The sequence below is a fragment of the Eriocheir sinensis genome, chromosome 68 (genome assembly GCF_024679095.1).
Source record: "Eriocheir sinensis breed Jianghai 21 chromosome 68, ASM2467909v1, whole genome shotgun sequence".
In the NCBI taxonomy this organism is placed as follows: Eukaryota; Metazoa; Arthropoda; class Malacostraca; order Decapoda; family Varunidae; genus Eriocheir; species Eriocheir sinensis.
In genome coordinates, this window is record NC_066576.1 from 426,324 (window position 1) to 437,500 (window position 11,177).

Genomic DNA, 11,177 nt, shown 5'->3' on the forward strand with positions numbered 1-11,177 from the left:
TGTCATGGTCCAGAGTCGGCACAGTGTGAGCGGGGCTTAAAAGTCACTCAGTTGTCATGGTCCAGAGTCGGCACAGTGTGAGCGGGGCCTAAAAGTCACTCAGTTGGCATGGTCCAGAGTCGGCACAGTGTGAGTGGGGCCTAAAAGTCACTCAGTTGGCATGGTCCAGAGTCGGCACAGTGTGAGCGAGGCTTAAGTCACTCAGTTGTCATGGTCCAGAGTCGGCACAGTGTGAGTGGGGCCTAAAAGTCACTCAGTTGTCATGGTCCAGAGTCGGCACAGTGTGAGCGAGGCTTAAGTCACTCAGTTGTCATGGTCCAGAGTCGGCACAGTGTGAACGGGGCCTAAAAGTCACTCAGTTGTCATGGTCCAGAGTCGGCACAGTGTGAACGGGGCCTAAAAGTCACTCAGTTGTCATGGTCCAGAGTCGGCACAGTGTGAACGGGGCTTAAAAGTCACTCAGTTGTCATGGTCCAGAGTCGGCACAGTGTGAACGGGGCCTAAAAGTCACTCAGTTGTCATGGTCCAGAGTCGGCACAGTGTGAACAGGGCCTAAAAGTCACTCAGTTGTCATGGTCCAGAGTCGGCACAGTGTGAGTGGGGCTTAAAAGTCACTCAGTTGTCATGGTCCAGAGTTGGCACACTGTGAGTGGGGCTTAAAAGTCACTCAGTTGTCATGGTCCAGAGTCGGCACAGTGTGAGTGGGGCTTAAAAGTCACTCAGTTGTCATGGTCCAGAGTTGGCACACTGTGAGTGGGGCTTAAAAGTCACTCAGTTGTCATGGTCCAGAGTCGCCACAGTGTGAACAGGGCCTAAAAGTCACTCAGTTGTCATGGTCCAGAGTCGGCACAGTGTGAACGGGGCCTAAAAGTCACTCAGTTGTCATGGTCCAGAGTCGGCACAGTGTGAACGGGGCCTAACTCCTCCCTGCCCAGTGTTCCCCACCTTGAGAATGGTTGTCCTGGGAGCCACGTCAGTGTTGATGTTCGCCTGATACTCTGGCAACATGAAGACTGGTGGGTTGTCATTCCTGTCACGGACCGTCACACGCACCGCCGTGAAGCTGGCCCGGCCCCCCTCGTCCATCACAGACACCTTGAGGCTGTGTATGGGCAGGGACTCGCGATCCAGAGGTGTCTCAGTGTACAGGTTGCCTGGGAAGGGGTGAAGTTTGTATGGTATAAATTGCAAAGATGAGGAAGCAGCTGAAGGGCATAGAAGAAAAGTGTAGCAAAAAAGCCCGCTAAATGCTGCTCCTAAAAAAAAAAAAGATAAAAGTAAAGAGTGGCCAAAAGAGAGGCCAATTTCGGGTTACATAGAAAGTCTCATTGGTAAGGACGCATATGTGATTTTTCCGAGTCAAGACATATGGTAATTGTTTGGTAATCGTCGGCGTTTTGTTAGGTTAGGGTAAGTTTAGGGTATCTTTCATTCAAAGCCTCACAACAGTATGCTCTAGTGATGTGGTTCCTTGAGGTTTAAAATGTAGGTAAATAAACAAGCTACTGTAATGCTGTCTCAGGGAAAACTTCAATAAAATATGAGTGGAAGAGCAGCATGTTTTCTATCCTTTTTTTTTTAATCTCCTTATAACCTTCTATTACTATCATTACTGTTACTACTATGACTACTACTACTACTTCTCCTCCTCCTGCTACTACTAATACAACAACAACATTCATACATCAAACCTTCAAATGAAATCTCTTACTGCAGGAACCTAAAATTCAAAAGTATAGTACAAGCAAATTCAATGGGCCGTATTACTAAACATTTTGTCTCCCAAGTTCACATATTTGACAAGGCTTTCGTAGGAGTTTTGCGCATTTCCAGGGGTAGTTTTAAGACCCCTGTGTTAGTCTGACCCTTCTTCTGTACCATGAACCTAAAGAAACACTCATTAGAACCTGATTGATCCCCTCTTTGACCTTTAGGAAATAGTTGATGTGAGAAATGAAATTGTCTAAGAATACCAACCAATGTCTCTCTCTACCTTCTTTGTCCACGGTGAAGGCTCCCTCTGAAGTCTGGTGCAGGATGGTGTACTGCAGCTTGCCCAGGTCCCAGGCATCAAGGTCCGTGGCCACCAGGTTGATGACTAGCTGGCCAGGAGATGAATTTTCCTCCACGTAAGCTTCATACAGAGTGCGATTAAACCTGAGGAATATAAACAGACACTGAGGTTGTATGATGTATGATAGCTAGTGCAATGTAGTGTGTTCCAATGGTTGATGAGCAGGTTGAGGAGAAGAGTTTTCCTCCATGTAGGCATCTTAAAGAGTGTGATTAAACCCAAGGAGCATTAACAGACACTGAAGTTGTATGGGATCGCTAGATAGGACGTGTAAAAGGTAGTGCGATGTAGTGTGTTCAAATGGTTGATGAGAAGGTTGAGGAGAAGAGTTTTTCTCCATGAAGTCTTCATAGTGTGATTAAACCCGAGGAGGATATACAGACACTGAGGTTGTACGGCACTGCTTGGTAGGATGTGTGGTAGGCAGTGCAATGTAGTGTGTTCCAATGGTTGATGAGGAGGTTGAGGAGAAGAGTTTTCCGCCATGTAAGATTTGTAAAGAGTGCGATTAAACCTGAGGAGTATAAACAGACACTGAGGTTGTACGGCACTGCTTGGTAGGTAGTGCAATGTAGTGTGTTCCAATGGTTGATGAGAAGGTTGAGAAGAATTTCCCTCCAGGTAAGCTCCGTAGAGAGTGCGATTAAACCTAAGGAGTATAAACAGACAGTGAGGTTGTATGGCACTGTTTGGTAGGAATAGGATATATGATAGGTATTGCAATGTTGTAGTATGTTCCAAAGATAGTGCTCATTTCCTGCTATAATGCCTAGGTAAGGTCTGGGTGTTTGTGGCTGACTGGGCTACTTGAGGGCTTTGCTGGCGTTGCTTATTATACTACATGCTGTCTACCTATCAGTGCCTTACAAGGGGAGATGGTGGGAGAGAACAATATGAAAACTTGAAGATAGCTGACTGTCTTGGGCCTCCTTAAAATCTGCCACACTGAGAAGAAGTATACCCCTTGCTATCTTTTATTACTGTTTTCATGTTGACTGCTCTTGTGAAAACTTAAAGGTAACTGACTGAATTGACTCTTTAAAGGATGCCATATTGATATTTCTCTCGCTGTCTTTTATAATTATTTTCATGCTGACTGACTGGTGTGATAACCTTAACCCATCCGCTGAGATTGGCACGGATTTGGCCTTCACTGGTAGCCTGGTAACATACAGTCCCAGGTCTTTCTCTGTCTCTGTGGTGGATAGTGGAGTGTTCCCATGTGGTATAAAATCGTGCAATTCACTACATTTATCACCAGAAAAACATGAACCACGTCAAAAAATCGTTGGTTGGGTGAAACGGTAAATTGTCGATAATTGAGTGTTTTCAACCTCTTTGGACTCTGCCACAGTGATATTTCCCTTGCTGTCCTTTATCAATGCTTTCATGCCAACTGACTGGTGTGAAAACCTTAAGATAAAAGACTTTCGGTTGACCTGGACTGTCTCATACATCGTAAAAAAGATGACGTTAGTGTTAGCGGCTTCATAAATTGCCATCACAGCCTCAAAAACTGCCATCACAGCCTTAAACACGGCCATCACAGCCTTAAACACGGCCATCACAGCCTTAAACACGGCCATCACAGCCTTAAACACGGCCATCACAGCCTTAAACACGGCCATCACAGCCTCAAACACGGCCATCACAGCCTTAAACACGGCCATCACAGCCTTAAACACGGCCATCACAGCCTTAAACACGGCCATCACAGCCTTAAACACGGCCATCACAGCCTCAAACACGGCCATCACAGCATTTGTACCCAAAGACCATACTAAAAGGTTACCTCGGCGCGTGGTGGTTGGAGGCCAGCCCCGAGACGTGCAGGCCGGTGAAGGCCGCGTGCACCCCGTCACTCACAGACAGGTTCAGGACACGGCCATCACAGCCGTCTTCAAAACACGGCCGTCACCGTCAACACACCTGGGGAAAAAGATCCACCTTTCAATAGTTAAAATTCACCATTCTCAAGCCAACACATTCCATCTCCTCTTCCTGCACCACTCTGGTCACTGCAGGAGCAAACAATCGTGCCTTCAACCCTTCATCAAATAAACGGCTTTTCTTTCCAACACGTATCCCTCAAAATGTTTAAAATTTTTCCTCCAAACTTCAAGCTTCCTTAACCCTTAAACGACGGGCATTGTTTTCACTAAATGGTCCCTGGATACGGGTAAAAACAGCTGCTATTTTGTTGTTGTTTATTCACACTGTATGAAGCGTCTTAACTCCCTGAAGACAGCGGTGAAATCCAAATTGCGACACGTTGTGTAATAGTCACGCTGGAGCACTTGCTGGGCTGGAGTGCAGCACAGATAATGAAATAACACCATCACTCTCTAGGTCACTCTCACTACTGCATGCTTTCACTATTTTTTATTTATTTACATCTTATAGTGCAATTAAGTACAAGTATGTCGATGAGCGGGCAGCGGCCTGCCTGTCACTACTCACAATGTTTTCGTCACTGTTATCCTTGTACTCAGAATGATCTTCACTCTATCCTGTCCTGTGTTTCCCAGTGTTTTCTTATCTTACGGTTCCGGGGCTGCTCAGTGAGGACTAATGATCTTATTTCAGATCTACGAGGGTCAGATAATCATGCTGGCAGACACCTCGGCAAGTCACAGAACCCGCCAAATTTGATCTGAACATTCAAATTAGTGGCGCGAAAGAGTCTGATTAAATGAATGATGGCCGTCTGTGCGGACCGAGCCGGGTTTGATTAAATAAACGATGGCCATTGTTGAAGGTTTAAGTCTAGTCATCTATACGCGTACATGAACCTTACCAGTCAGCTGATCCATTTTGAAGATGGCGTCTCGGTCTCCCGAGTGAATGGCATAACTGAGCGGCGTGACCTGACCAGCGTCTGGGTCAGTGGCAGACACCGAGGTGACCACATGGCCGGGCTGGGCCTCGGCCGACACGCGGCAGGAGTAGATGTCCTGGCGCCACGCTGGAGGGTTGTCGTTGAAGTCCACAACTGTAGGCAAAGAAAACATCTGGCCAGGCTTAACAAAACACGACTATAGGGTCGGTGTGGTCTGACGCTTCCATCCCTCACATCAACTATTTCCAAAGGCCAAAATGGAGCTTAGTCGGTTTCCTAGGAGTGCTTTTTCAGGTTCGAGGTACAGAAAAAGGGTCAAGCTATTATCGGGGTCATAAAACTGCCCATGGGAATAACCACAACTCCTATGCAAGCCTAGTCAAATATGAGCGCTTGGGTGCTAAAATGTTTAAGAATATGACCCTAGATGTACTGTAGTTACTTTTGTCCACTTGTTCTGCCCCCTCCTACATGCGTGTCCTGCCCAGAGTTGGCAGGATTTTAATCAAATATTTATAATCGAAAAAGTGGTTTTCTATATTCATATTTTTTCTATTACTTAATTTACCGTCTGGATGCATTCCGAGGTTGAGAACCCACTCCAAAAACCAGCTGGTGTGGGAATATACCTTCTTTGTCAGCCATAACGTTCAGTACCTCAAGCATATGGAAACTTCATGCATACAACTTGCCTTTGGCCCAATTAATCTGGCTATATAAGTGTTTACTGTCTACATGTAATTTACCGTCAATAACCACTGTGGCGGTGGAGGAGAGCTGGGGTATGCCTGAGTCCGTGGCCAGCACAGTCAGCACGTGTTGAGCCTCAGTCTCTGCATCCAGCTCCTTGGTGAGCGTGACGGCACCGTCCAGGGCACGCACCTCAAAGCTGCCACACTCCATGACACACGAGTAGCGCACTGAACCGCCCGGCCCCGTGTCCACGTCACTTGCCGAGACCTGTACAAGGCAGAGGGTGAAGGTGTCTTGACAATGCAAAAAGAATTCAAACTCTTGATTTTTCGATCAGCTTATCAAACTTATGCATAAGATCCATTTTTGATTGATTAACAATGAAATGTTACTAGGTAGTGAATGGGAATCAACATTTATAAAAGAGTTTATGGTCAAATTTTCATATTAAAAAAAGTGGAAAAACCTGTAATATTTGCTGAAGTAATTTACCTGCAGCACCACGTGGCCCGGTGATGCAGCCTCCGACACGTCTCCCTTGAAGACGGAACGGCTGAACTCCGGCGGGTTGTCATTGACGTCCGTGACTGCGACTGTGACGTGGGTGTCCGTGTGGCCCCCGGTGAAGGGGTCCCGCGCCCGCACCGTCAGGTTGTGGCTGGCGGAGGCCTCGTAGTCCAGCAGGGCAGTGGTCTGGACGACGCCTGGACACAGGGCGACACCATTACCTTTGTGTGCTAAGACCAGTGAGGGAAGCAGTGCTGGACCAGTAAATGCCAACATACTCAGACTAAACACCTCACCAGTACCATATAAAAACTGTTTTATATAACAAGGTTCATGCAAGTGCATGGAGGGAAAAATGAAAAAATGTGTTTGCAGGGATAATGGATGATGCAAACACACACACACACACACACACACACACACACACACACACACACACACACACACACACACACACACACACGCACGTCTTATGAACATCATGAGAAGTGTCTCTGTACATGTTTTCTAGTGATAAGTTGTCAAGGCAGGCAGGGAAACAGAAGGCAGCAACCACTTCATGTACTTATGATCAACAAAACTGGCAGACATTCATTAAGTGTCATGTCAAAGTGTTAATGGTTCAATAATGTATCCAGAGTGCATAAGAACATAAGAACATAAGAAGTCTGCAAGAGGCTGGTTGGCCTATACAAGGCAGCTCCTGTACACTCAACCCCACCTTATCTCACCATCCATGGCTTTATCTAACCTCTTCTTGAATGTATTTATGGTATTGGCACCCACAACATGGCTCCCAAGCCTGTTCCATTCGTCCACCACTCTATTAGTGAACCAATTCTTGCCTATGTCTTTGTTGAATCTGAATTTGTCTAACTTAAAACCATTGCCACGCGTCCTACCTTGGCTCTTTTACTATCAAAATCTTGTTGACATCCCCTTATTAAAGCCCTTCATCCATTTATAGACTTCGATCAAGTCTCCTCGCAACCATCGCCTTTCTAGAGAGTGTAGATTTAAATGCTTCAGCCTGTCTTCATAAGGCAAGTTTCTCACCCCCTGAATCATCTTTGTCATCCTCCTCTGTACAGATTCTAACATCTTGATATCCATTCTATAGTAGGGGGACCAGAACTGAACTGCATAATCGAGATGAGGTCTAACTAGTGCTAAGTAAAGTTCGAGGATGACTTCAGCGCTCCTATTGCTTACGCTCCTTGAGATGAAACCCAGTACTCTGTTGGCCCGATTTTTAGCCTGAATGCATTGAGCCCTAGGACGGAGGTCTGCGCTTACTAGGACTCCTAAGTCTCTCTCCCGCCCAGACCTGCTTAGAGGAGTGTCATTTAAGGAGTAATTGTGTGAGGGGTTATTCCTACCTACACTCAAAATGCTACACTTCCCGACATTGAATTCCATCTGCCACTTCCCCGCCCAATCATATAGTCTGTCAAGCTCATCCTGGAGAACGGTAGCGTCCCTGTCTGATTGGATTACTCTACCGATCTTGGTATCATCTGCGAACTTACTGACATCACTACTAATTCCTGTGTCCAAGTCACTGATGTAAATAATAAAAAGCAGAGGACCCAGCACCGACCCTTGAGGGACTCCACTCGTAACACTGCCCCATTCAGATTTTTTACCATTGATTTGCACTCTTTGCTTCCTACCTATAAGCCACGCCCTGATCCAGTCCAAAACTTTCCCATCTACGCCGTGAGCCTGTAATTTTAGTAATAGCCGGTGATGAGGGACTTTGTCGAACGCTTTACTGAAATCTAGATATAATATGTAATAGTTTTCATCTCTGTCCACCGCCTCGATTACTTTAGTGTACAAGGACAACAGGTTAGTAAGGCAAGACCTACCCTTTGTGAACCCATGCTGTGAATCATAAATTAAATTATGCTTTTCTAGATGGTCCCGAGTTCTCCCGGCTATAATTGACTCCAACATCTTTCCTACAACTGATGTTAAGCTAATTGGGCGATAATTTGAGGTGGCTGACTTGTCTCCCTTTTTGAAAATCGGCGTCACATTAGCTACTTTCCATTGATTGGGCACATATCTAGAATTTACCGACATCTTAAAGATATCGGTAAGAGGGCCACTAAGGACTTCCTTGCACTCTTTCAGAACCCTTGGGAATACTCCGTCTGGGCCCGGCGATTTGTTTTTCTTTAACCTACCAATCTCATCCTGGACTACTTGCCTAGTGATGATCACATCCCTCAACTTGTCGCTCTCTTCGCCCTCATATACCTGAACTCTCTCCGGAATGGTTGTTAGATTTTCCTGCGTGAAAACTGAGAGGAAATAGTCATTCATCATTTGGCTCATATCTTCTCCATTCTCAACGAGCTCACCTGTGTTTGTTTTCAACGGTCCAATCCTGTCCCTTGTTTTCGTTCTGTACAATTTGAAGAAGCCCTTGGGATCGCTCTTGGCCTCGTTGGCTACCCTAATCTCATAATTTCTTTTTGCTAGGCGGGTGTTCTTCTTCACCGACCTGGCTAGCTCAACATACCTACCCCTGAGGTGAATTTCTCCGGTCTTTATTTTCCTATAAATTCCTCTCTTCAAGCCTATCTCATGCTTGAGTCTATATATATATATATATATATATATATATATATATATATATATATATATATATATATATATATATATATATATATATATATATATATATATATACGTATATATACAGTCAAACCTCGGTATACGAGTGGCTTAGTTTACGAGTGTTTTGATTTACGAGCAATAAAACCCCACAAAAATGCCTTGCTTTACGATCGGTGACTTGGAATACGAGCATCCTGTTTGCCCCTTTTTTTTTTTGTGTGTGTGTGTGTGTCGCCACCCCACGGATGGGGACACGGGCTATATGGAGGCCGTCGTGGTCAAGCGCGTACGTCCCTTCGAGGAGATACCACAAAGGCCGGGCACAAACCCTTGCCGGGTGACGGCTCATGAAAGGGAGGGGAGGATGCCGATAGACCGACTCTATCGACTTACGTCAGCCTAACCGACCAAGTCGGTCTTTCGACGAGGACTGGCGTGTCTCTTTGTACAAGTCGAAGACGTTAGCGTGGGTTCCCTTTGTTCGCTGCAAGACGAGAGTGCTCAGAGCAGAAAACAATGGGAGTAGAACCTCAGTTAGGGCTGCCACCTTGATCTAAAACAAATAAGAAACGCAGCATCCCATCCTCCAATACAGAACGAATCCATATTTTAAGGAACTGATGGCAACCCTAAAATTAATCTGGCCTGCCATGACTGATAGCCGCTGCCCGCTGCTATTGAAGGCAAGAGGAAGGGGGGAGAGACATTACGACGCGTATTTTACACGTATTTCAGGACGACCCTTGACAAACATAATTTTATGGACTGGTTTTGTGGTTCACCGAAAAATGCGCTCACTACCTTTTTAAAATACTGAATTTTATCTGCTTAACCATTCAGACAGGCAAATACGGAACAAATGGCGTTTCGTATTTTAAGTAATGGGTGGCAAGTTTGCAACCCTAAGGCGTCATCTGGCAATATATGGCCTTCTTGAACGACCCCCCATTCTTGAGACTGTTTTCACCTTCCACCCGTAGTCCCGTAATCCGGTCTATCTTGTCCATATGATTGGATGAACCAACACTATTTCTCATCTTGTCACTCATCAAGGACAACACGTTAATTTAGTCACTGTTACGGGATCTACATTTCATTAGGAGTATTTCAGTAGCTAGTTAGCATTATTGTATGCGATGGAGTTTCTTAAAACGTCCTTTTTTCTCTACAAAATATTGACAAATGGCATCGTTTCAATTTCTTGTTTCGAACGATGACGATGATGTTTTCATACCGCTAAGTTCTTACTTATCATACAGTGATGCTTTAAAATGGTTTGTGGTGCAAGCTAGAGTAACATAACAGTAACCTCATGAACTCTATGTCCACCCCCACCTAGCAGGGTTACCCATAGGAAGCTCAGGAAATGGTCATCGCCATAGGCCTGTGGAGGCGCCATAGGCCTATGGAGGTGCGGCCAGCAAGACAGTGGCCGTACCCAGCCCCGCCGCGGCTTGCGCAGGACCCCCGATTCTTGCCAAGAATTTGGAGGAATTCTTTAAAATCTGACACACCAAAACAGGAAACCCAAGAACTTCGCGAGAATTGGGGTTAATTCTTGCTCGGTCTGGTGTAATTCCTGACCGCCAGATGACGGCTCTAGTCTCACTCCGCGTTGTAGACTCGTAGAAATAGCATCCGTGCGCTCTTGTCATGTTTTCAGCACTACAGTGTGAGTTCTTTGTGCTTTAACAATGTCCCCCAGAAAGATGGTTAAAAGGCATGGTGCTGCAAAGAAAACAGGAACGGTGGCTACTATGCTCGCAACAGGAACGGAGGGCGAGCCTCGGCATATTGCATGCCCTCCTGGACGTGACAGACTCCCGTTCACACTCCATCTCGGACGATACGTCGGGTTAGCTTCACGTTGGTGGTCGCAAAGTCACAACAAGTCAAGTCACTCTGCCTTCAAAACTGCGACCAGTACGCGCAGCGGCGGTTTGGGGCGGAGCGGCGGGATGACGTCACTTAATTCCAAATACCCGCCAGTTCACGAGTGACTAAAATTGCGGCGGGTATGCACTTTGGATGTGCATGTTTGCCATCTTTCACCGCGTGTTCAGGCAAGCCACTGATGAAAATATATGCCTTTTTATTATGCTATGCGTGACTGTAAATCCAATGCCTACAAACGGTGGTGTGGGGTGTGAGGGGGGCGGGGGGGTGGATGTTGAAGTGTTTGATTTAAATTAGTCCGCGTTCTTCGTTTTCTCTAAATCCTATATTCTACATTCTCTGGTTTGGCACCAAGCAGCGTCACGCATAAGCCACGCCTCTGCCGTGTCTCCTCCCACAAAGCTGCGTATGACTTGACTTGATATAAGTGACTTTGGGTGGTCGAACGTAGTTCCGATTCATTTAGATGCAGTGTGTGTCCTAAACATGCCTGATCATGTTCCTGGTTGATGTGTTCCCGCCATGAAGTGCAAACCCTTG

General features: G+C 46.0%; 2 protein-coding genes across 2 annotated transcripts in view; both read right to left on the reverse strand.

Moving 5' to 3' along the window:
- The window catches only part of LOC126988104 (fat-like cadherin-related tumor suppressor homolog), a 51,498-nt gene extending 47,551 nt beyond the window's left edge, over positions 1-3,947 (reverse strand). The window contains exons 1-3 of the mRNA XM_050845911.1: positions 3,867-3,947; positions 1,994-2,157; positions 946-1,154 (exon numbers count right to left, since the gene is read on the reverse strand). Of these exons, the coding sequence (XP_050701868.1) occupies positions 946-1,086 (141 nt within the window). The 5' untranslated portion in view covers positions 1,087-1,154; positions 1,994-2,157; positions 3,867-3,947. The remainder of the gene's footprint in view (positions 1-945; positions 1,155-1,993; positions 2,158-3,866) is intronic.
- LOC126988278 (protocadherin Fat 1-like) overlaps positions 1,086-11,177 on the reverse strand; it is a 21,887-nt gene continuing 11,795 nt past the window's right edge. The window contains exons 8-13 of the mRNA XM_050846341.1: positions 6,099-6,310; positions 5,660-5,873; positions 4,872-5,066; positions 3,867-3,972; positions 1,994-2,157; positions 1,086-1,102 (exon numbers count right to left, since the gene is read on the reverse strand). Of these exons, the coding sequence (XP_050702298.1) occupies positions 1,086-1,102; positions 1,994-2,157; positions 3,867-3,972; positions 4,872-5,066; positions 5,660-5,873; positions 6,099-6,310 (908 nt within the window). The remainder of the gene's footprint in view (positions 1,103-1,993; positions 2,158-3,866; positions 3,973-4,871; positions 5,067-5,659; positions 5,874-6,098; positions 6,311-11,177) is intronic.